This window comes from Mercenaria mercenaria, chromosome 2 (genome assembly GCF_021730395.1).
Source record: "Mercenaria mercenaria strain notata chromosome 2, MADL_Memer_1, whole genome shotgun sequence".
Classification (NCBI taxonomy): Eukaryota; Metazoa; Mollusca; class Bivalvia; order Venerida; family Veneridae; genus Mercenaria; species Mercenaria mercenaria.
This window is the reverse complement of record NC_069362.1, coordinates 86268788-86295488: the sequence shown is the minus strand read 5'-3', so window position 1 is coordinate 86295488 and position 26701 is coordinate 86268788. Positions and strand designations below refer to the sequence as shown.

At 37.7% G+C, this 26701-nt stretch overlaps 1 protein-coding gene across 3 annotated transcripts in view; it reads left to right on the top strand.

Annotated features, from left to right (window-relative positions):
- The window catches only part of LOC123562337 (uncharacterized), a 157233-nt gene that overhangs the window by 43210 nt on the left and 87322 nt on the right, over window positions 1–26701 (top strand). For all 3 annotated transcript variants that reach the window (XR_008369927.1, XM_053537137.1, XM_053537136.1), the window contains exons 36-60: window positions 555–2168; window positions 2902–3087; window positions 3282–3404; window positions 4268–4456; window positions 4710–4847; window positions 5130–5315; window positions 5728–5862; window positions 7079–7270; window positions 7727–7873; window positions 8236–8439; window positions 8780–8911; window positions 9854–10030; window positions 12778–12906; window positions 13211–13399; window positions 13882–14010; window positions 14450–14641; window positions 15313–15438; window positions 16264–16446; window positions 19174–19515; window positions 21473–21784; window positions 21987–22319; window positions 22787–22921; window positions 23305–23490; window positions 24811–24951; window positions 25461–25655. Coding sequence is in view for 2 of the 3 variants with exons in the window: in XM_053537137.1 (XP_053393112.1) it covers window positions 555–2168; window positions 2902–3087; window positions 3282–3404; window positions 4268–4456; window positions 4710–4847; window positions 5130–5315; window positions 5728–5862; window positions 7079–7270; window positions 7727–7873; window positions 8236–8439; window positions 8780–8911; window positions 9854–10030; window positions 12778–12906; window positions 13211–13399; window positions 13882–14010; window positions 14450–14641; window positions 15313–15438; window positions 16264–16446; window positions 19174–19515; window positions 21473–21784; window positions 21987–22319; window positions 22787–22921; window positions 23305–23490; window positions 24811–24951; window positions 25461–25655 (6015 nt within the window). In the remaining variant the exon portion in view is untranslated. The remainder of the gene's footprint in view (window positions 1–554; window positions 2169–2901; window positions 3088–3281; window positions 3405–4267; window positions 4457–4709; window positions 4848–5129; window positions 5316–5727; window positions 5863–7078; window positions 7271–7726; window positions 7874–8235; window positions 8440–8779; window positions 8912–9853; window positions 10031–12777; window positions 12907–13210; window positions 13400–13881; window positions 14011–14449; window positions 14642–15312; window positions 15439–16263; window positions 16447–19173; window positions 19516–21472; window positions 21785–21986; window positions 22320–22786; window positions 22922–23304; window positions 23491–24810; window positions 24952–25460; window positions 25656–26701) is intronic.

Below are 26701 nucleotides of genomic sequence, written 5' to 3'. Positions count from 1 at the left end.
GCATTCTTCAGCTTGAATGTAAGGCCTCTGCAGCCCACTTGTTTTGGTTTCTGAATTTCAGTCGCTTGCCACTTTGTGTTTGAGACCTTGCTTGAGTTGTCAAATACTTTCTTGTGAAGAAGCTATCTGGCTGGCTTACGGAAAGTCGTTGGTTTTACCCAGGTACCTGACTGCCAGAAATAATAGCATGGAGAGGCACCTGTGGTCTTACTCTGCCATGAAAAGCTGGAAAGTTGCCATGTGATCTATAATTATGTGATGTTAAACCTCCCCCCCCCCCCCCCCCCAAAAAAAAAAAAAATCACCATGAATGTAGTCCTCAAACTGCAAACTAGAAATTTTCATCAGCAATTATTTTCACTGTATTTGAGAACTGTTGATATTTATATAAATGTTATTATTGTGATAAAAAGCTCTCTGGGCATTTATTCCAAATATTTGGCCATGTGAAGCTATTCTGAATTTAAATTTAGCAAACTTAGAAAGTACAGGTATGTAATTTTACGGTACTAAAAGAAAATGGAGTAAAATAAGTTGTTATGCTTTGGTTCCAGCTTCAAGTCACCCTTGGAGACCAAGATGGTAGAGCGAACGTTAATACAGCCACCCTAACCATCAATGTGATACGCAACCAGTTTACACCACGCTTCTTAAACTTGCCATACTCGTTAACAATCAATGAAAATTCTGGAACCACCCAGACTATATTCACTGTTACAGCTACTGATGATGATCCTCCAAACACATTTGAACAAGTTAGATATCAGGTGACTGGAGACGGAAATGCACCAGTATTTTTCTCTGTTAATGAGTTCAACGGTGGTATCTCCCTCACACAAAGCCTTGCCAATGTTGCTCAGGTCACATACAATCTTCGCATTACTGCCTATGACAATGGGATACCCAGCAGAAGTAATAGTACCATAGTTGTTATAACTGTTGATCGCAACCAGAATGCACCATTCTTCCAGCCAGTGTCTTACTCTGCAAGTGTAGCTGACAGTGGAGCTCTTGGAGCAGATGTTGTTCAGGTCACAGCTCGTGATCGGGATACCGTGGCTCCATATAACACTGTCCGGTATCAACTTCGCGCTACCACAGGTAGTGAATATTTCTTCATTAACGAGGAAACTGGAATGATCTATGTGGCTAGGAGTGTTGCTCTAGATTCTCAGGCACCTCAATCCTACAACCTCCAGGTTGGTGCTTATGACCTTGGGACACCATCCAGATCTGCGGCCCAAGATGCTTCAGTGTTTATTTCAGTAACTAGAAACCAGTTTGCTCCCATTTTTAGTGATGATGTATACAATGCACAGATTGAACAGACAAGAAATGTGAATAGCTTTGTTCTCCGTGTCACAGCAACAGATGCAGATACAGTGTCCCCATTTGGAGATGTGACATATCGACTGATTGGGGATGATGCTGGAGTTACTTACTTCAACTTTGACCCTACATCACGCAATGTATCTGTGGCACGCCAGCTAACCCTTGATACAGCTACATTCTATCAGTTGCGTATTGAGGCACGTGATGGAGGCTCCCCCTCAAGAAGTGCAACTGCTCTTGTACAGATAACTGTCCTCAGAAATCTGTTCACACCTGAATTCACACAACAGTTCTACAATATAACAATAGATGAGACCCAACAGCTTAATCAGAATCTTCTTCAGATAAATGCAAGAGATGAGGATGTCTCGGCACCACATAATACCATTATTTACACGATGAGTAATAACTTCAACACCCTAGCATCTCAGTATTTCACGGTTAACTCTGCTACAGGAGCTGTAACACTGAGGCAGTCTCTTCTGAATGACAATGCTGACACTCTTAGATATACATTTACTGTCTCCATTACTGACAATGGCATTCCACAACGTTCTGCGAATAGTTTTGCCAATGTTGAAATCAACGTGATTCGTAACACTCGGGCTCCATTCTTTGTTGACACACCATATGATAGAGAGATAGATTACACAGAAACTACCGGATCTGCTATCTTTACTGCTACAGCACGTGACATTGATGTTGCACCCTACAATACAATCACATACGACCTGATTGGTGATGATGATGCCACAATTTTCTTCAGTATCGATCCCAACTCGGGTATTGTTCGTCTGCAACAGAATATTATCCAGGAATCAACTACACGCTACAGGGTATGCAATATTTTTCTTTTAGATCAAGATAGAGATGAATTGAAAACTTGATTATAATGTTTTGTTTTTTGTTATATAAAGTATTTCTCGCTTATAATAGATACTAAACTACAGTCAAAGCCTATTTTAAGGGAAAAACAGCCTGGCTGCATAAGGCAGATGGCTGCTTAAGATAAGTGTTTAAATTAAAACTAAATACCAATGTGAGAAGTTAGCTGATGGCTGATTAAGTCAAGTGGCTGGTTAATAAAGGTGACTGCTAAAGCAGGTTAAACTGTATATGAGCCGTGCCATGGGAAAACCAACATAGTGGCTTTGCGACCAGCATAGATCCAGACCAGCCTGCGCATCCGCGCAGTCTGGTCAGGATCCATGCTGTTCGCTAATGGTTTCTCTAATTGCAATAGGCTTTGAAAGCGAACAGCATGGATCCTGACCAGACTGAGCGGATGCGCAGGCTGGTCTGGATCCATGCTGGTCACAAAGCCACTGTGTTGGTTTTCCCATGGCATGGCTCATATATGTTTTTACTACATTGTAAATACAGTGGTTCAGAGAATTGAAAATGTTGTGTCCATGTCCATACCTTTTGCTATAATGACAATAGAAAGAATTTATAGATCATGCTGCTGATGAAAACTATAAAGTTAAATGTAAATGCAGTAGAAAATGGTCACAGATATGACTTTGATTACTACTTGGAACTGTTACTGTATTTTTCTTCTATTTTCAGTTGACTATTCGAGCTCGAGATAACGGAAGTCCAAGTCTGTTTGATACTGAGACTACATTCATCACTGTTCGTAGGAATTTGAACACTCCTCAGTTTGGAACAACACAGTATGCTGTAACAGTCAATGAAAATACTGCTCCAGGAATCAGCATTTTACGTATACAGGCTTCCGATAGTGATACTAATGTGAGTTTGGGTTGCATTTCTTTTTTAAATGTAGATTCTGTTACAGTAGTAATTCTTCCAGGATTGCTTAGTTTCTTTTGTCTCTTTTTGTGACCAAAATGGAAAGTTTGAAGTTCTACTTATTCACCTGTTTAATTAATTATAAACATAAATGACAAATAGGTTTTATTTAATACAAAAATTTTCTATTTCAGAGTCCTAACAATGCTGTACGCTACTATTTTGATCAAACGGTGTCTCGATTCAGCCTGGATTCTGAGACTGGTATTATCTATGTAAGAACCAACCTGTATGGTGAGACTACAGAAACATTCACAGTAAGTTTTAATTTTTTATCTCACTTGAGCTTATTTTGCTCATGTTGAGCTTTGAGGATGACTGTGTTGACCTCTCTCATTTGTCCATGATTTCTAACAAAAAGTACTACTAAACCGTTAAACCAATTGCAATCAAACTTCACAGGAATGTTTCTTGGGAAGTTTTCTTTAAGATTCCTTCGAACTAGGTCATCCATTCAGAATTTTGATTGTCATGGCAACCAAAACATTACTTGAATACTTACTTGAGAATACTTAGCCTTCTGCTCAGAAACCTAATAGCAGTATTTCAACATAATTTCTGAGGTATATTCCTTGGGTGAATTTCTACAAAATTCCTTCAGTTTATTTTGAATTGTCTTAAAATCATGGCCACCAGGGGGAAGTGCTAGTTTTATTCTTAATAGCTATAAAGGAAACTTTAATACTCTGAAGCAGCTGGCTAGATTTCAGAATGCATTCATTTAAAAGTTCTTTGGGTGACCATTTACCAAATTCCCTCAAACTGTGTTGATTTGTTAAAAATTGCCACCAGGTGATGGGGCTTGTTTTCTGTTTGTCTTAAGGAATGATTTTAAAATCTCTTTCTTCAACTGATTGCATGCCTTTGAAGTAATTTTACACATGTTCCTTCTGCCATGTTCCTTCATATTACTGTATGTTGATAAATATGGCCACCAGGGAATAGGGCAGGTTTTCCTTTTCATGACCAGAGGGGAAATATCAAGAATCTTGTCAGAAACTGATGGCTTTAGTTTAAAATAGCATCTTAGTGAAATGCAGGAACATGATTTCCCTCTAAGACCATGCCACAAAAAAAAAATAAAAAAAGAAAAAAATATATAACCATCTTTTTTTTTCAGTACAATGCATTTGCACAAGATTTGGGAACTCCACAACTGACAAGTCAGTCGATTCCCGTCAGTATCACAGTTCAGCGTAACAACTTCCCGCCTGTGTTCATTAATGAGCCATACTCTGCAGATATAACTGACGGGTTCGGGTTCGGATCAAATATCATCCGAGTTACAGCCAATGATGAAGATATCATTGTAAGTTTGATTTTATTTTCTGCAATAAATTTTCGTAGAAGGAAAGATATTATACAAAACATATAAATCTCTATCCTTAATTGATCATAATTCTGATAGAAGTTAATATGTAGGTGTGTAGTATGGATGTAGGTGCATAGTAGGTACATAGCATCATTGACATGATAGCTTTTATTCATATAAAACTGGTACATCTTAAAAAAGTAGCATTTCTAAAGTACAAACTATATAAATTTGTGTCTGTATCTTTCAGTCACCATTTAACACGATCTCTTACTCAATTATTGGTGATGATGTTGCCCCCAGTCTGTTTGTGATCAACAGTGCCACTGGCATGATCAGCTACAGAAGTAATGCAAACGTTGGCAGTGACAGTACCTCAATCTATCAGGTTTGTGTTTGTCATATTTCTACTGTTGAAATCTTTAAAATATTATGTTATAAGTTGTATAGTTTAGAGGAATTCATTTAGCCACTGTTGGAATATCTTTATTGAGATTGGAGATAGTGCCATTTTAATATACATCTTTTTTATAGCTCTGAACATTGACTTTTTTCATTTTGTTTCAGCCACTCTTGCAGCTTTTATATTTAAAAAAACTAAAAGAAAAAATGAAATTCATGTCCATGTTACCTTATTACAAAGTTGATGAGATACCCATGTTAATTACAGGTGCGTGTATTAGCCATTGATGGCGGTATCCCATCATTGACAGACACCACGGTTGTGTACCTGAATATCACAAGGAACAGGTTTTCACCAGCATTTTCACCAATTCAGTATACTGACTTAATCCCAGAAAACCAAGCTCTTGGTGCAGAGATTCTCAGAGTGACAGCTTTTGACCAGGACACTGCCGTAAGTTTTTTTATTTATTTCCATTGCTGATTTTTTACACATTTGAACACTAAAGAGTATTTTGTAAAAATCTTCCACTGGTTTTCTCTAATGTGTGTGTGTGTGTGTGTGTGTGTGTGTGTGTGTGTGTGTGCGTGTGTGTGTGTGTTTAAGGGTATGGGTACACAGTGGCCTTGTCTGATTGTCCGTTTTCCTGGAAATTAGAGCAATTCCAGCTCCTATTCTTTCAAAATTGGTTCAAACATTCAGACTGCGATATGCAGATTTTTGTAAAAAAAGGAATATTTGTTAAATTGTTAAAAGCTTAGAGATGGATTTCCATTATGGAAAAAGATTGGCCAGATGCTGTACTTTAACTTCTGCGTTACTTTAGTGTTATATGTATTGATCATAGATGATTTTGAATTTTCAGTCACCCTACCGTGATGTTGTGTATAATCTAGTTGGTAACAGTCGAGCTCTTGAGTACTTCCAAGTTGGAACTAACAATGGAGTGGTATCACTGATCAAACCTGTGTACCAGGATACAGATGACACACCGTACACTGTAAGTAGACAGGTTCTTCATTGTTCACTTGCTTTTCATCCAGAAACTCTGTATAATGACAAACATTACATGTGCTGTAAGCAAACAGAACTCCATTCTTATGTGTATTTTAACTGGCCATCATTTAAACAAAAATACTGTTAAGTCAGATAACAAATGGTATGGGCAGATTAGATGTTAGCTTTAAAGTATATAATACATGCCTGCTAGAAAGGTATTATATCTATAACTCTTTCAATAATCCTGCATGTAATGTGTTAATAACTCTGCTGTTAACCTTGTTGGAAACACTGCTGTTTATCCTTCTGATAACTGCTAATAGCTCTGCTGATAACCCAGCCGATAACCCTGCCATTAACCTTGCTGATAACCCTGCCATTAACCCTGCTGATAACCCTGCCATTAACCTTGCTGATAATCCTGCTGATAACCCTGCCATTAACCCTGCCGATAACTGTGCTGATAACCCTGCCATTAACCTTGCTGATAACACTGCCATTAACCCTGCTGATAATCCTGCCATTAACCGTGCTGATAACCCTGCCGATAACACTGCCATTAACCATGCTGATAATCCTGCCATTAACCCTGCTGATAACCCTGCCATTAACCGTGCTGATAATCCTGCCGATAACCCTGCTAATAACACTGCCATTAATCCTGCTGATAACCCTGCCATTAACCTTGCCGATAACTCTGCCATTAATCCTGCCGATAACTCTGCCATTAACCCTGCCATTAAACCTGCCTGCCATTAACCTTGCCTATAACTGCTTATGACCCTACTTATAAGCATGCTGATATTAAACATGCTATTAAAACTGCCGATAAGCCTACTGTTAATCCTGCCATTAACCCTGCCAGCAACCCTGCCATTTACTGCCCATAACCCTGCCTATAATCCAGACTATGCAACCCTGCCAATAACTTGGCCAATAATTTTGCCAATAATCCTATTATTGTATCATTTGCCTCATTTTTCCAGTAATATCTCTTAATTAAATGAATATGCCTGTGATAATCTTTGTAATAACACTGTCATAATTATTGTAAACTGCTAGATATATAAAAACTTAAAGAAATAGTGTTGTAGGATGTGGTAGTCCTCATAGATATTTCATTTCTGTTATATTTTTCTAAGAATGTCCAATTCTTTTTCTATCCAGACTTATCATTCAGCTTTTTATTGATTACAAGTATATCATTTCCATTTTAGTTGACCATTACAACTCGTGACCTTGGCACACCTTCTCGTGCTGGTACCAACACGGCAACAGTAACTGTTAGTGTGTACAGGAACCAGTTCCCACCAGTGTTTCAACAAACACCATACAGAACAACGATTAATAAGAACATCAATGCTGACCGATCTATCTATAGATTTACCGTCTCTGATGCAGACACTCAGGTACAACATTTTTTCTCATCAAGTTTGAATGCACCTGACTGTTAATTAATATTGTAACCAGTTGGCATTAGCCTAAAATCCTGTAACACTGGTTACTTGACTGCCATTACATAACCAGAGTATTTAGGGAAAAAGAGTTGAACTGAAACAAGAAAATGCGTATTTGCTTGAGTTTTATGAAGAGATGGACTAGACCATGTTGTTTCCAGGAAGAGATGGACTAGTCCATGCTGTTTCCAGGGAGAGATGGACTAGTCCATGCTGTTTCCAAGAAGAGATGGACTAGTCCATGCTGTTTCCAGGAAGAGATGGACTAGACCATGTTGTTTCCTCTATTTTAGAGTTGCTGTAATATTCAGCAGTGGTACTTTATTTCTGAAATAGTTTAATGTATATTTAAATGATTTCAATGTATTTATGCATTAATGTGAATTCTATATATTTTATACATTATAGAGTCCCTTCAATTTAGTAACAGTGTCGGCAATTGGTGATGATGTTGCCCCAACATTCTTCTATCTTGAAACTGTTTCAACAAATGTTTACAATGTGCGAGTACAGAATGTTAATGACTTAGCAGATGACACTGCCAGTGAATACCAGGTATGGTGTCTTGTTTTTCTTAAAAAATCTATGTTAGTCCATTAGAAATTTTTAAATGCATATAGTCAGTGATAAATTAGGTTGATATTTTTAGTTTTGATAAAAAGAAGTTATTGCGTTACTATGAATAAAAATCTCTTATTAACCCTCATCATGATAAACACGATTGATTCTGCCTTTGCGACCAGTGTAGATCATGATCAGCCTGCACATCTGTGCAGTCTGATCATGATTTGCACTGTTCGCCATTTAGTCAGTATTTTTTTGGTAAGCACCCCCTTTTAACAGTTAATGGTACTGTCCAAATTGAAAGATGGACAAGTTCATTATAGAAATATATTGTATTTCATTTTAAATTGTAGCTGAGGTTGTATGCTGTTGATGGAGGTAGCCTTGCATTTGGTTTTGGAAGCAGAACGGCCACTGAGGTTCTGTACATCACAGTGAATCGTAACACTTTCCCGCCTGTATTCACAAACATCAACAACATTCAGACAACCATCCAAGAAAATGCATTCCCTGGCACCTTCATTGTTGACCTGAATGCTACAGATGCTGATCCCACTGTAAGTCATTCATTTCCTTTATAGAATGTCTAACATGTTCTGGAAAATACCTTATTTGTGCAGATGAAACTCTAATGAATTTACAATTAAAGTTACATTATTGTATGTGAATTGTTTTGTTTCTACACTAAAGAAAATACCTAACACTTTCAGCCTCATCTGTATGATCACCCACCATATAAGATTTAAATTTAAAATTTTTTATAATTGATATTTTTGCATTTGATGGAGTGCATATTCTCAGACAAAAGATGTGCTTTGTTAAAAACATTACAGCTATATCAGAACTTATATTTGCATGGTTGACAAAAATTAATTAAACAGACATGTTTTTTTGCAGTCCCCAGAAAACACAATACGATATGAGATAGTTGTAGACAACCAGGCCTCGAATTTCTTCTACATTAACCCAATCTCGGGAGTGATCTCATTGCTTGCCTCAGTGGAGAACACTTTTACAAGCTTCTACAGGGTATGTTAACATGAGAATTTGATACTGTCATAATTTTTCTTGCAAGGCACAGTATTCGAATTGTAAATTCTAAAAAAGGGACTAGGGGTGTAGAATTCTTCATGTGCCAAAGCCATCCAAATTGCTTACAGAAGGTTTGTGATTCTAACCAGGTGCCTGCCCTTGTCTGAAGCAATGCCAAGAGGGCAAGAGGGGAACCTGAGGTCTTCCACCACTAGAAGTTGGAAAATTCACCGTTTGAGCCGCGCCATGAGAAAACCAACATAGTGCGTTTGCGACCAGCATGGATCCAGACCAGCCTGCACATCCGCGTACCAGTATAATGTGACTGGGTGGGATATCATGTCATATGTCTATGGCGTGATATTCCAGTGAGGCAGCACTATAAAATTGGGCATTATGCTCACTGCTAGAAGTAGACATTGTTGTTTATGACTTTATGACTAAAAAATTATGGAAAAAGACGTTAAACCCGAACACACACACACTCGCCAATTTTACTGGATTAGTGCAGCAAAAATATAATGTGTACTTGTGTAGTCAACAAATATGCAAACGTTTCATAACCGGAAATGTAACAAATTTTCTCTTTAACATGTTGCATATCACATATCACAAAATTGCAAGGGAATGTCTTGTAAATATACTAAACATTTTTTTTAAACACCTCTATTAATGAAGAAATCTGTATCATAATATAGTATGTAGGGATATTGATACAGATGTAGTACATTGAAACCTTTGACAAGTGGCACATTTGTGCCGAGGTAAATCATAGATGAGGTTTATTTATTTGATCTCTTGTACCTACTGTGCATCATTAAATCTATTTAGTGAATGTGATTTTATGAGTATTAACACATTTTGAAAAATTATCAGCAGCTGCATTTAGTTTTTATCTACAACTTCAACATTTTTTACTTTGTTTGTTTTCACATCCAGATCCAAGTGCGAGCCTTTGATGGAGGTTTCCCAACATTGTCTGACACAACCTTCGTTGATGTTAATGTGAATAGAGTTACAGAAACACTGGCATTCTTTTCCAGTAACTACGAGGAGACAATTTCGGAGAACGAAGCTGTTGGCTCTAATGTGCTTACAGTTTCAGCCCAGCCAGGAGTATGTATTTTGTTCCAAGTTTATAAGAATTAACAGTTGATGTTAGATATATTTGACTCTAAAACTTGTAATATTTAAAAAAAAAACATAAATTACATAGTGTTCCTTTTTTTTTTGAAATCTTGATGTCTTTTGAAGCATTGTCACCTAGAAGAGAATTCTTCCTTCATGTCTTAGGCCTAAAAAAAAATTGTTTCCGGTAACATGCTAAAAAAATTCGGGTAGGTAGGTCAAAATTTTTTTTTTTTGATTTTTTTTATCGAGACTTTTAGGAAATCATTTTTGTGTCAAAAAATGAATACAAGTAAGGGGGTTATGCCTTTAGAGCATCAGTAAGTTGATTTCTAACATCACTGACCATGTTTAAAGCATAAAAAGTGCAGTTTTGCAACTTCTTGTTAAAAAGTTGAAAAAAAATATTCTCCTAGGCCATGAAAACATTTAGGGTTGGGCCAAAAATTTAGGGTAGGTCAGGATACCGGAAACAATTTTTTTTGAAGCCTTACGTAGAAAATTATGGATCAGATTATTTCTGCAATTTGAAACATAATTATCTCAAAGACTTGTATTTTGTTCTACCTTCTTTTTCAACATTTTCTTATGTACATTGGTGATATAAAAACCAGGAGTTCAGATAAGGAGTTCAGGAGTTATCTTGGGTGGCATGACTTGACAGAAGATGAAGTACTGGTACAAGATCAGACAAAGAAATACCATTTTACATGTTATACCGTACCCCAAGGTATACTATGAGAACCGTGGAACCTAATGGGAAAATCTGCTAGCTCATTGGAGTTGTGCATTTCTCACATAGAACAGTTTGGCAAATGAGTACTATGCATATTGAACATTTGGTAATTTATCTTCCACCATGCACCAGTCACATTTTCTCAATTTGTCTTTTTGTGGAGACACCACATATTTTATGTTTTCATTAAGGTTGATAGAAAACTTGGATAACCTTCCATACGGACTATTTTCCACTTCTTCACGGTTGACTGTCTGAAATCGCCATTTTTAGCTCATCTGATTTTTTGAAAAAAAATGATGAGTTATTGTCATCACTTGAGCGGTTGTCGGCGTCGGCGTCGGCGTCTGCGTCGGCGTTGCCTGGTTAAGTTTTATGTTTAGGTCAGCTTTTCTCCTAAACTATCAAAGCTATTGCTTTGAAACTTGGAATACTTGTTCACCATCATAAGCTGACCCTGTATAGCAAGAAACATAACTCCATCTTGCTTTTTGCAAGATTTATGGCCCCTTTTGTACTTAGAAAATATCAGATTTCTTGGTTAAGTTTTATGTTTAGGTCAACTTTTCTCCTAAACTATCAAAGCTTTTGCTTTGAAACTTGGAATACTTGTTCACCATCATAAGCAGACCCTGTACATCAAGAAACATAACTCCATCTTGCTTTTTGCAAGAATTATTGCCCCTTTTGGACTTAGAAAATCAGTTTTCTTGGTTAAGTTTTATGTTTAGGTCAGCTTTTATCCTAAACTATCAAAGCTATTCCTTTAAAACTTGCAACACTTGTTCACCATCATAAGCTGACCCTGTACAGCAAGAAACATAACTCCATCCTGCTTTTTGCAAGATTTATGGCCCCTTTTGGACTTAGAAAATATCCGATTTCTTGGTTAAGTTTTATGTTTAGGTCAACTTTTTCTCTTAAACTATCAAAGCTATTCCTTTAAAACTTGCAACACTTGTTCACCATCATAAGCTGACCCTGTACAGCAAGAAACATAACTCCATCCTGCTTTTTGCAAGATTTATGGCCCCTTTGGACTTGGAGAAAATATCAGATTTCTTGGTTAAGTTTTATGTTTAGGTCAACTTTTTCTCTTAAACTATCAAAGCTATTGCTTTAAAACTTGCAACTCTTGTTCACCATCATAAGCTGACCCTGTACAGCAAGCAACATAACTCCATCCTGCTTTTTGCAATAATTATTGCCCCTTTTGGACTTAGAAAAATCATTTTCTTGGTTGAATATTATGTTTAAGTCAACTTTTCTCATAAACTATCAAAGCTATTGCTTTAAAACTTGCAACAGTTTTTCACCATCATAAGTGGACACTGTACATCAAGAAACATAACTCTATCCTGCTTTTTGCAAGAGTGATGGCCCTTTTTAGACTTAGAAAATCATGGGTAGGACAATATTTCTATTATACAAAAAAAATCAGATGAGCGTCAGCACCCGCAAGGCGGTGCTCTTGTTCTCAGTTACTAGAAGAAAGCAAGTTAGTACTGGTACACAATCCAGTTGTCAGTTACTTGTGGAAAACTAGTTAGTAATAGTACACAATCCTTATCCTGATTAACTAACTACCATTACTTTACTTAAATACTGTTGAAAATGGTGTCAAACTTGAAACAAACAAAATTACATTAAAATTTCAACAGGGCCTTCATGGCCAAGTGGTTAATGTCGCTGACTTCAGATGACTTTCTTATCACTAATGTGGGTTCGAGCCTCACTCAGTTTTAATTCTCGGGCCTCTATCAGAGTTTTAATTCTTCTTGTGAGGAAGCCATCCAGCTGGCTTACTCGAGGTCAGTGGTTCTACCCAGGGGCCCGCCTGTGTTGAAATAATGCACAGAGGGGCACCTGGGGTTTTCTTCACCATTTAAGCTGGAAAGCCTCCATATGACCTATAATTGTGTTGGTGCAACTTTAAACCCAACAAAAAAAAATAATTAAAAACTTCAACCTTTAAAATGGGAACGTTTGCAAATTTCAGCCTGGAATCACCTACACCTTCCCTGGTTTTGTGGACAGCCCGCAGTACTTCAACATGTCCAGCACAACAGGAACCATTTTTATACGCTCGGACCTGCGACTAGATAAAAACAAAGTGGCTTCCTTCTCGGTAACTATTTGTTAGCACAATTATTTATATTCGCTTTTTGGTCAGAATATGCGTTCATGAATTTCAGCTTACAAAAGGTAAATGTCATTCTTTAGCATTTAATCTCCTAGATGAAAACAACCACGAAATTCACCAAAATTAATTTTTCTAATGATTTAAAGGTAAACAACAAATTATAAAACTTCTCGTTTTTTTGTTGTTTTTTTTTTAAATAGTGTTTTTCTTACAAATTCTACAGTGTTTACAAACTATTTTCAGAACCATCATATATAATAATGTCCATGACATATTATTTATATTTCAGTACCAAGTAATGGCAACAAGAGCATTCTCCTCTGGCACCCAGACCGCCTATGCTACTGTTACAATCAATGTACAGCGTAACCTGAACACACCGCAGTTTGACAGACAACTGTACGAGGCTACAGTATCCGAGTCTTTACCTCTTGGAAGCAGTATTATACAGCTGACGGCCAATGATAATGATGATTTCGTGAGTTGTGTATTCAAGCGCTATGCATTTTTATTCTTAGAATGTTGCTATAAAAAAGTGAAATATTGATTTTCACTGATTTCTTGTTTTCTTCATACTTTATATTTTGTTTACACAGTCTTGTCCAAAAAGTTGAAATTAGGGGAAATGTGAGGTTTGCTAGTCACTAAGCCATCAAAACCTTGAGCTCCTGTACATAGGTTACTGACCATTTTTGTTAAAACCGTGAATTCCTTTTACATAAGTTCTTGATGCTTCCAGTGGGCGTCTCTATTTTCAACTTGCTTTACATTACATTTTTGCTGTTATATGCATGTATTATTAATTTAAATTTTCCAGATAAAGCAATACCGTTGTTGCAGTGTTTGCTTTATATTGGTGGGAAATGTATTTGATCTGTGGAATGTGTATGTATTTCTACATTTAGGATGTTAATTAATAAATTGTAAAATGACGTAAGTCGATTTAAATTTCTGTTCCAGGATGTTTTGGTTTTCCGTGCTGAACAGCAACAGTTTGGTAATCCTATTGACAATTTCTACGTAGGACCATTCTCAGGACTTATTTCCCTTAGACAAGTACTGACTAACACTGGAACAAACACATATCAGGTTAGTACACCCTACTATGTCTGTGTATCTTTCTACACTGAATGTGGTTCTTAAAATTTCGCTTGAATTTGTGATTTGATTTTCAAGTTTCTGATTTATTATATAGCTCACCTGTGCTCATGGTTTCACTATTGTGATCACGCTGTGTCTGTTGTCCATCAAGCATCCGTCCGTCAAGTTTGTCCGTCCTCGCCAAAGTTGTTCAAACGGTTCTGCTTGGTTGCACATAGTATTTCTATGAAATTCGTGCTGTTACACTAAATTTGCAATTGATAAGAAGGCAATCTGTTTAAACTGCCTGTTTGGTCTTGTTCAGAACTTGAACAAACAACTGCAAGAAGAAGCTGATTACATGAAGCAGTACACAACAGATCCACTTGTAGGATGCTGTTCTTGCATTTTGAAATTTAATACACCTGTTTTTCTAAATGTATTTTAGTTCCTGGTGTTTGCCCGTGACCAGTCATCACCAGAAAGGACTGGAACAGCTACTGTCCGGATCAATGTACTGCGCAGCAGTACTCCACCTGCATGGGTGAACAATGCCCCATACAGTACAGTGATAAACCTGGGCACAGTCGCAGGAACCACAATATATACACAGTCTAGAGCAGTTGACAGTGATTTACAGGTAGGAATTATTCAGCCAAAGTTACAACTTTACATGTCAGTTTAGTCTTCAGTGTTTTGCTGTAAGCACTTTTACTACAGTTTTCAGGCATCTAGCACAGGACTAATTCCAAATGTTTACCAAAGCATTTTCTATACAATGTCATGTAATGTTACAAATAATTTTTTATACAGCTTATCATGTCTTTCTATTTGATATGTTCAGGAACAACTGCTGTTTCATTGGGATTTTAATTTTCAAGATATATAAATGAGCCGCGCCATAAGAAAACCAGCATAGTGCGTTTGCGACCAGCATGGATCCAGACCAGCATGCGCATCGGTGCAGTTAGGTCAGGATCCATGCTGTTCGCTAATGGTTTCTCTCAATGCAATAGGCTTTGAAAGCAAACAGCATAGATTCTGACCAGACTGCGCAGATGCGCAGGCTGGTCTGGATCCATGCTGGTTGCAAATGCACTATGTTGGTTTTCTCATGGCGTGGCTCAAATATTAATTTTATTTATTCAAGGAGTTTAAAGTTGTTTTTTTTATTCATGTGACAAGAATTCCACAAGAATTATCCCCAAAGCCTAAAACAGAGTCTGGGCATTTTTATAATACCAAGAGAAATGTATGTCAAGTCAAATGAGTTTTTCACAAAGTGACCATTATTTGTATATATATTTTCAGGGACGGATACAATATGGACTCACTGGGCAGTACTTCTCGGCAGCATTTTACTTCATGATTAATGAAACAACGGGAAATATCATGCTGCGTAACAACCTGGTCAACGACAATAGTGTCTCCTACACGGTTAGTTCATTGTTATACACAACAGATACAGAGTGTATGGGGACTTGGTTGGAGTAACGCACATACATCGATTGATTCCTTTGTATCTTTGTATGTCTGTCTGTTTGTCCATATCCTTTAACCGCTGAGAATTTTTTTATAAAACTTGCCTCAGTTATTAACCTTAACAAGATGACTTGTCGAGCATACAACCCAGGTAAGTAGGTCAAAGGTTAAGGTCACACTTGGAGGCCAAAGGTCAAAAAAGGCTTAACTTCATGTCTGCTCCATATCGTCTAAAACTTAGTTTGTTAAGTTCATCAAGATGACATGCTGAGTGTAAAATCCAGGTAACTAGTCACATTTAAGAGGTCGAAGATCAAACAGCTCAAATTTGTGTCTACTCCATATCTTCTAAACCGCTGGAACAAGATTCATAAAACTAGCATCCGTTGTTAACCTCGAGACTACATGCAGAATGTACAGTCTACTACACACAAGGTCATTAGGTTCAAGATCAAGGTCAAAAAGGCCAAAGGTCATGATCACAACATTGTACTTCTGCTGTATCAAAGTCACATATGGAGGTTTGTATTTAATAACATTTAGTGGCAGATTTAGTTCACACTATCTTAACTTTAATTGTTTTTGTAAACATAATGCTCAATGAAATTTGCAGAATCTTGGAGAGATTTTGACATATTTTTATTCCTCTAAATGTTCATAGAAGACAAGCTTTACAACATTCTGAATGGTATGTCCTTATTTTTACCTGACAAAAAATCACTGAAATCACATTTATACTTACCTGAACCATGTTAATATTATGTGTTGAATTTATTTTAGCTTGGTCTGCTAGCCTATGACACAGCCTATCCAAGTCAGGTTGCCTACACTAACATCACAATCAGTGTAAACAGAAATCCAAGTGCTCCGACGTTCGACAACCGGGATTATGAGAGGACAATAACAGAGGACTATCAGCTAGGCTTGAGTTTAGTGCAGCTGGACACCTCTGATGCTGATGGGGTAATTAGAATTATAACTAGGCAATTATTATGCCATTTACACTATTCTTTTCCAAAACACCTACATAGAATATGGACTGTACAAGTGGAACATTAGCATATGATACTATGATACTTTAAAACACCTAAAAATTGAGACAAATTAAAACCATAACCTGTTCAATGACAAGCTTCTAAAATACCATTAGTGTTACTCGGGAAGTGTAGTATGAACGGCTTCTGTGCAGTATGCTGTACAAAAGGTTTTACATATATAGCATATAATGTAAATTTAATTTTTTATGCCCCCAAAGGGAGGAATATTAGTTTTCAACTGTCCGTCCATTCATTAGTTAGTTAGTTAGTTAGTTAGTTCGTTCGTCACAACGTTAACTTTTTGCAGGAAGGCACTTTACTCGCGAACCACTGCACCCAGGACCTTCAGACTTCATTTGCTGATAGTACTTATTGAGTATACCACACCTACTGACTTTGGGGTCACCAGGTCAAAGGTCAAGGTCACAGGGGCCAACGTTAACTTTTTGCATGAAGGCACTTTACTCGCAAACCACTGCACCCAGGACCTTCAAACTTCACATGCTGATAGTACTTATTGAGGACACCACTCCTACTGACTTTGGGGTCACCAGGTCAAAGGTCAAGGTCACAGGGGCCAACGTTAACTTTTTGCATGAAGGCACTTTACTCGCGAACCACTTCATCCAGGACCTTCAAACTTTACATGCTGATAGTACTTTATGAGTACACCAACCCTACTGACTTTGGGGTCACCAGGTCAAAGGTCAAGGTCACAGGGGCCTATGTTAACTTTTTGCATGAAGGCACTTTACATGCGAACCACTTGCCCAGGACCTTCAAACTTCACATGCTGATGCTGATAGTACTTATTGAGTACACCATTCCTAGTGACTTTGGGGTCACCAGGTCAAAGGTCAGCGTGCTGCGGGGGGCATTTGTCACCATTAGTGACAGCTCTTGTTATGTCTCCCCCAGGAGACATATTGTTTTTGCCCTGTCTGTCCATCCGTCCGTCCGTCCGTACGTCACACTTCATTTCCGAGCAATAACTGGAGAACCATTTGACCTAGAACCTTCAAACTTCATAGGGTTGTAGGGCTGCTGGAGTAGACGACCCCTATTGTTTTTGGGGTCACTCCGTCAAAGGTCAAGGTCACAGGGGCCTGAATATTGAAAACCATTTCCGATCAATAACTAGAGAACCACTTGACCCAGAATGTTGAAACATCATAGGATGATTGGTCATGCAGAGTAGATGACCCCTATTGATTTTGGGGTCACTTCGTCAAAGGTCAAGGTCACAGGGGCCTGAACATGGAAAACCATTTCCGATCAATAACTAGAGAACCACTTGACCCAGAATGTTGAAACTTCATAGGATGATTGGTCATGAAGAGTAAATGACCCCTATTGATTTTGGGGTCACTCCGTCAAAGGTCAAGGTCACAGGGGCCTGAACATTGAAAACCATTTCCGATCAATAACTAGAGAACCACTTGACCCAGAATGTTGAAACTTAATAGGATGATTGGTCATGAAGAGTAGATGACCCCTATTGATTTTGGGGTCACTCCATCAAAGGTCAAGGTCACAGGAGCCAGAACATGGAAAACCATTTCCGATCAATAACTAGAGAACCACATGACCCAGAATGTTGAAACTTCATAGGATGATTGTACATGCAAAGTAGATGACCCGTATCGATTTTGGGATCACTCCATTAAAGGTCAAGGTCACAGGGGCCTGAACATGGAAAACCATTTCCGGTCAGTAACTTGAGAACCACTTGACCCAGAATGTTGAACCTTAATAGGATGATTGGTCATGCAGAGTAGATGACCCCTAACGATTTTGGGGTTACTCTGTGAAAGGTCAAGGTCACAGGGGCCTGAACATTGAAAACCATTTCCGGTCAGTAACTTGAGAACCACTTGACCCAGAATGAAACTTCATAGGATGATTGGTCATGCAGAGTAGATGACCCCTAACGATTTTAGGGTCACTCTGTTAAAGGTCAAGGCCACAGGGGCCTGAACATGGAAAACCATTTCCAATCAATTACTTGAGAACCTCTCGACCCAGAATGTTGAAACTTCATAGGATGATCGTTCATGCAGAGTCAATGACCCCTATTGATTTTGGGGTCACTTCGTCAAAGGTCAAGGTCACAGAGGCCTGAACATTGATAACCAGTTCCGATCAATAACTTGAGAACCACTTGACCCAGAATGTTGAAACTTCATAGGGTGATTGAACATGCAGAGTAGATGACCCCTATTGATTTTCGGGTCAGTCTATTAAAGGTCAAGGTCACAGTGGCCTGTTCATGTAAAATCATTTTTTGGAAATAACTTGAGAACCACTTGACCTTCAATGTTGAAACTTAATAGGATGATTGGACATGCAGAGTAGATGACCCCTATTTATATTGAGGTCACTTGATCAAAGGTCAAGGTCACAGGAGCCTGAACAGTGACTTGAGAACCACTAGGCCAAGAGTGTTGAAATTTAGTGGGATGACTGGACATGCCAAGTAGATGATCCCTATTGCAGCCAACCATCAGTGTCTCTTTGACTTTCGCTCCTGACCCCTATTGACTTCTTGCCTATAGGACTTTGCATTGGGGGAGACATGCGCTTTTTTACAAAAGCATTTTCTAGTTTTATTTAAAATTGTGATGTCTATATACATGTTTCTATGTTATTTCAGCATACAGTTAGGTGTGACATTGTTGGAGTTAATGCACCTAATGTATTTAACCAACCATCCAACCTGGGTGACTATTTCTACTTGAACCCGTACAACTGCCTACTTACTCTACGTGAATCACTGACCACAATCGGTGTCAATGCTGTCCAGCTGACCGTCAGGGCTACCGATGATGGAATCCCAAACAGGCCATCTACCTTCAATGCTCTGGTGACAATCAACATCATCAGGAATGAGAACGATCCATTCTTTATTAATACACCATACATAACGACTATCCCAGAATCCACTGCCCTTGGAACCGTTGTTATCACAGTGACAGCCCGTGACAATGACAACCTTGTAAGTATCATTCAGTAGGCTGTTTTTTTTGTTGTTGTTTTTTTTTAAAGCTCCCAGCTTATCTAGTAAATATTGTTTTGTTATATGACAGTTGTTAACTTATTTTTTTATTGAGTGTATTTAGTGTGAAAGTTTTGAAATTGTAGAACAGTTATGAGTGTATATTTCTCATTTTGTAGTGTGTAATTTGATGATTCCAAAAGCTCAGATGTCAAGGAAAAAAATTTCAGTGACATCAGTATCTTGGTTTATTTAGTTTAAAAGGTTTTTAGTTGTAGAAAAGCTCTGATCATTTGGCTCGGTTCTCTGGACATTCATCTGGGTTCACTTAACATTCCGCTGGGTTCACTTAATATTTGACTGGGTTTAATGAACATTCAGCTTGGTTCACTAAACATTCAGCTTGGTTCACTAAACATTCAGCTTGGTTCACTAACATATAGCTTGGTTTGCTGAACATTCAGCTGGGTTCACTAAACATTCATCTGGGTTCACTGAACATTCACATTCAGCTGGGTTTACTGAACATTCAGCTGGGTTTACTGAACATTAGACTGGGTTTACAGAACATTCAGCTGGGTTTACTGAGCATTCAGCTGGGTTTACTGGGCATTCAGCTGGCTTTACTGAACATTCAGCTGGGTTTACTGAGCATTCAACTGGGTTTACTGAACATTCAGCAGGGTTTACTGAGCATTCAGCTGGGTTTATTGAACATTCAGCTGGGTTAACTGAACATTCAGCTGGGTTTACAGCTGGGTTTACTGAGCATTCAGCTTGGTTTACTGAGCATTCAGCTGGGTTTACTGAACATTCAGCTGGGTTTGCTGAACATTCAGCTGGGTTCACTAAACATTCATCTGGGTTCACTGAACATTCACATTCAGCTGGGTTCACTAAACATTCATCTGGGTTCACTGAACATTCACATTCAGCTGGGTTCACTGAACATTCAGCTGGGTTTACTGAACATTAGACTGGGTTTACAGAACATTCAGCTGGGTTTACTGAGCATTCAGCTGGGTTTACTGGGCATTCAGCTGGCTTTACTGAACATTCAGCTGGGTTTACTGAGCATTCAACTGGGTTTACTGAACATTCAGCAGGGTTTACTGAGCATTCAGCTGGGTTTATTGAACATTCAGCTGGGTTTACAGCTGGGTTTACTGAGCATTCAGCTTGGTTTACTGAGCATTCAGCTGGGTTTACTGAACATTCAGCTGGGTTTACTGAGCATTCAGCTGGGTTCACTGAAAATTCAGCTGGGTTTACTGAGCATTAAGCTGGGTTCACTGAAAATTCAGCTGGGTTTACTGAACATTATACTGGGTTTACTGAACATTCATCTGGGTTTACTAACATTCAGCTGGGTTTACTGAACATTCAGCTGGGTTCACTGAGCATTCAGCTGGGTTCACTGAACATTCAGCTGGGTTCACTGAGCATTCAGCTGGGTTCACTGAAAATTCAGCTGGGTTCACTGAGCATTCAGCTGGGTTCACTGAAAATTCAGCTGGGTTTACTGAACATTATACTGGGTTTACTGAACATTCAGCTGGGTTTACTGAGCATTCAACTGGGTTCACTTAACATTCAGCTGGTTTTACTGAGCATTCAACTGGGTTTACTGAGCAGTCAGCTGGGTTTACTGAACATTCAGCTGGGTTCACTTAACATTCAGCTGGGTTCACTTAACATTCAACTGGGTTCACTGAACATTCTACTGGGTTCACTGAACATTCGACTGGGTTTAATGAACATTCAGCTAGGTTCATTGAACATTCGACTGGGTTCACTGAACATCCAGCTGGGTTCACTAAACATTCGACTAGGTTAACTGAAAATTTCCCTGGGTTGACTTACAGCACAGTAGTTGCTACAGTATCAGGTACATGTTTAAAAAGTTACACAAGTGTAGGTGGACATTCATACAAGGAATTCACCTGTTCCTTTTCAGAACCAGGCCCTTAACTATGTGCTCATTGGTGATGACTCTACATCAACGTACTTTTCATTCAATGCAACTAACGGACGTATAGCTGTATCTCGGTCGTTACTAGAGGAGAATAGAGATTTCTACATTGGAAGGATTGTTGCCTATGACAATGGATCTCCTCCAAGGAGTGCTACAGTTACTGCTAGAATCAACATCAACAGAAATGAGAATGCCCCGATTTTCAGCCCACAGAATTATGAAGAGTCTGTCCTAGAGACTGAATCAACCAATTTCCCTATTTTGAGGGTAACTGCAACAGATGCTGACAGAATTGTAAGTTTCCTCCCTTTGTGTTATAAAAAGAAAGCTATTTATATTATAAACTTGAATTTCAATTGAAAAACAAACTAAATTGCGTTCAAGAAGTGTAATTGGTTGTAAAACATCTATTATATGAGAGAAAATACTGAATTTTTTTGTTTCTTTCATGAAGTATATTTAGTTTTGTCATTGAATGTTTTATGTAATATTTCAGTCACCATGGAACAGTGTAACTTACTCCATACAGACTTTCAATCTGAACACTCAAGTGAACACATATTTTGAACTAGATAGTAATACTGGTGATATCAGAGTCCGTATTCCACTCTATAATGACAACTCTGACACCTCCACTTACACATTCACTGTGACAGCAAGGGATGGAGGAGGCAGGACATCATTCCAGGATGCCCAAGTTACAATTAACGTGATCAGGAACTTGTTCGCTCCACAGTTCCAAAACACCCCATACTCTATTGTTATCCCATTTACTGTAAACAGTGGGTTCACAGTATTTGATGTTAATGCAACAGATGCTGACAGTGTGGTAAGTATAAATGTGCAGTTACATGAGGAAATGTTCTTTTTGTTAACCTTTAGCCTGCTGGCGGCAAAAGAATCTGCCTTTGACACTAGTGCAGACCAAGATCAACCTGCACATCCTTACAGGCTGATCATGCTCTGGACTGAAAATTCAGTCAGTAAATTTTCAGTCAACACCCCTTTGAATAATAAGTGGTACTGCCCAAATTGAATGATGGACCAGTCCATTTTAGAAATTTAGCAGGCTAAAGGTTAAATGATGTTTTAGTTTAAATACAAAAGTGTAGAATTATATGGCAAGTGGATATGCAATAGCTCAACTTGTGTTGGAACTTGAAAAACTATACAAAGTTTATCAAATCATACAACTTTATTGTAACATTTGTAGTGCTTAATCGCTGTTTTAACTGTTATTGAATCATGTATGTGCATTGTATACCAGATCTACATGAAATGATTATTTGGTTTCAGGATCCATATAATAGAGTGACATACTCGATTATCGGAGATGACCCTGCACCAAACCGTTTCTTCATCAATCCCTCAAGCGGCATTATCTCGTCCAGTACACAAGGGCTTGTCAATGACGTCAATTCGTTCTATGTGGTACTTCTTTTTTCTTTTTCCATGAAACATTTAAGCTAGTAAAAAAATGGTATTTACATCAGTTAAGCTTTGTTGTTCAGCAGAAATAGTGCTAAAAAGTTGGGTTTAAATTGGTTGTAGAATGACTAATAATTAAACAATCAATTTGATCATGTCTGCGCCATGTTGTAATGTCTTTCTTTGTGCTAGTTCTGAAAAACCAGGCTTTCAGGGCCTAATATCTATGATGATACACAACAGGTGCCCTTTTACCCTGTAATTCTCTTTTTATGAAATTTCAAGACAGACATTCAAGAATTTGAGTTCTAGTCTGTAAATAACTGTGTAAACACAAACATGCAATTTATAAACACCAGTCTCTAGAGACTAATGTTTTGTTTCAGATCCGTGTTCTGGCTCAAGATGGTGGTACCCCACGTTTGTCCTCTACTACAACAGTATATGTTGATGTTGAGAGGAACCAGTTTGCACCAGTCTGGCAGCCACAGAATTACACAGTGACAGTAAATGAGATCCAGGACCTTGGAGTTACCATTCTTACATTAAATGCATTTGATCAGGATATCAGAGTAAGTGAAAATTTGCTTTACAGTCGAACTTCGTTAACTCCTAATCAATGGGACCAGCAAAATTTGATCGAGTGATCAGTTGTTTGAGCCATCGAACAAAATTTATTATACAGGGATTTTCCGGGACCTGACGATGAGTTCGAGAGAAGGGTTGTGTACGAATTATCCGAATTTGAGTTAACGAAGTTTGACTGTATAATTGGAATTTTCTTACAAAAAATTGCAGCTGTATTGTATAGTGTATAGAACAGTATGTTACAAGTAGACTTCCAGATGCAGCTGGCCACCCAGCATATCATTATTGTCTTTAGGTCAGTATAACACAATAGAATCCCTAAAGATGCAGGGTTACTTAATGTGATAAAATACTTTATTTTATGCTAACTGATGAAATACTGTGTTTTATCGGTGAGATATAATCCATATCATTGACTGCATACCACTCACTGTAAATGATACAGCTTTGCTGATCTACTTGTACTCTGTGTATAAATTTAAATTATTTGCTTAGAACAGGATGAAAATTGTAGTCGCACTTCGTTCTTTATAGAATATTTCTCGATTCAAATTATTTTACTTAATGAGAATTTCATAACGTTATGCAGCAAGAAATAAAATAAAATGGAACTTTATGTCGTGTGCGTCTTTCTAACGTCACAACACATCTGACGTAATGTTCGTTTACGTGCGTCTTTTTCCCGTGCTGAGATTAAAATTTGTTGCAAAATTCATATCTCAACGTAATTAAGCATAAAATAAAAAATTGTTTGTTTTTTGTGAATATAGAAAATATCTCACTGAGAAGTGAGAAAATTTTCATTTTCACTCCCGCTGCATGCTCATGAAAATATTAAAAATTTTCTCACTTCTCAGTGAGATATATTCCATATTCACTCAAACAAATATTCTCTATATACATGTGGATGTCTTCGTGTCAAAGGTAGATGTTAACTTTGCACTTTCTTGTATTTTTTCCCTGTAAAAAATTGTAAGAATTGAAGGATGATGATCAGTTAAGACAGCAGTTTTTAAATAGGCAAGCTACAATGATTTGAAGATAGATTGTTTTTTTGTTGTGCTTAAGTGTAACAATCTAATCAACCTGTCATTGATTATATATTTGGTTAGTATGTGACTTTAATTTTGTGATTATTTCCTATTGTAGAAGCCTACATTGCAAAATGACAGCTTACACAGTAATATTAAGATCCATCTGTGTTTGTTAGTCTTCTCTGGGTGCATTTTTGAGAAGTTCCCATTCATAACTGGAGTGGAACATTTGCAGAAAAGAAAGAAAATATTTTGCATGTTTTATTTCAGGCTCCATACAGTACTCTGGTATACAGTGCTGTGGACAGATTCGGTAACAGTCTAGCAGCTGAATATATTGATGTCACAGTGAATTCTGGAGAAATCTATGTCAGACGGTCATTGACACAGATCTCTGAAAATACACTAGTGGTAAGTTTTTGTTTACATTTCTTGTCAGAAACTCCTAAGTATGTACATTCTGTAAGATATGTATCTCTGTATAACCTGGATATTTAGGAAGATTATCCTCAAAATGATTTTTAAGTGAATTGCTGGTATGCTTGCCATGAAACCTTCACTTGCAAAATAAAAACTCAGTTAATACAGATTTCCTTTTCTTTTAAGGGTTGGTAATAAAAGGCAACATCCAATTACCATTTTTGCCCTAAAATTTGCAATAAGTAGGTGTTTTTTCAAGAAACATTGATTAAATGCAAAGATTAAAAGAATTTTAATTGTAATAAGTATTTTTTTGTGAGATTTTGTGAAAGCAAATGCCACTTTTTTTTGCCACATTTTTTTTCAAAGACGATTCTGAATTTTGATTTTGAAAAGTATAAATTTTAAAATGCAAGTTGTCTTCACAATATGTATAATGGACTGTATTAGTGGTTAAAATACCATTTTAAAATGTTTGTTTTTGTTTGTTTACAATCTAGTTGGAAGTGTCTCTACGTGATGATGATCCAGAAACACCAAAGAATGCTGTGAGAAATGCTTTCGTAACTGTGAACATAGTTCGTAATGAGTTCAGTCCAACATTTAACAATGTACCGTGTGATGTGACGTTACAACAGCTGAACACGAACCAGTTCTTCCTAACCCAGGTTACAGCAACAGATGGCGACAGTGCCGTAAGTTTCTTTTGAATGCAGATGTGAATATACATAGCTTTGTATGAATGACCTGTTTGTAACAAAAGGCCAAAACTTTGATCTCCAGAATGATGAGGGCAAAATGTTCTCCATGATTTTACAGACAATAATGTCAGTGCTAGAAAAAAAACAGTATTGTTACACAATTCAGAAACTCTTTGCATATAGGTTAGTTTACATGAATGAGTGAAGTGAAATATAGGTTGAAAAACAAATATTAAAAATCCTAATTCAATTGAAATTTTAGCTCTCAAATTCATAGCTGTTTGTAAAATGTAATAGTTTAGTTTATTTCCCAGGTAATTTTTATGTTTTTAGAACCTTACCTTAAACCATTGTAATATTTTATTTGAGGGTTTTAAACTTCTTACAATTGATTTTACCGAGGGCATTGTTCTCTGCCTCGGAACAGAACTTGATTTTATTTATTGGGGTCAGTTCTTGCCTCCTTATAGAGCTTTATTTTACTGGTGGGGTCAGTTCCTGCCTCATTACAGTGCTTGATTTAGCGAGGGCAATTTACAGATTCTCTGAAAAGGGATTCATTTTAGCAACAAGAGTCCGTTCTTTTCTCCAAACAGGGCTTGATTTTACTGGTGTGGGTCAGTTTCTGCTGCCTTACTTGGCTTGGTCTTAATGATAGGGTCAGTTCCTGCCGCTTTACTTGGCTTCGTCTTAATGATGGGGTCAGTTCCTGCCGCCTTACTTGGCTTGGTCTTGATGATGGGGTCAGTTCCTGCCACCTTACTTGGCTTGGTCTTAATGATGGGGTCAGTTCCTGCCTCCTGAGATGGCTTGATTTTACCAGCGGGTTCAGTTTTTGCCTCTAAATGGCTCATATGATTTTACCAGCGGGATCAGTTCCTGCATCCTTACTAGGCTTGATTTTACCTGTAGGGTTAAGTTTTAATGATTGGGTTAATTCTTGCTTCCAGAGACAGTTTGATTTTACCAGCGGGGTAGTTTCCTGCTACCTAACAGGGCTTGAATTTACTCGTAGGGTCTGAGTTCCTCTCAACTAATAG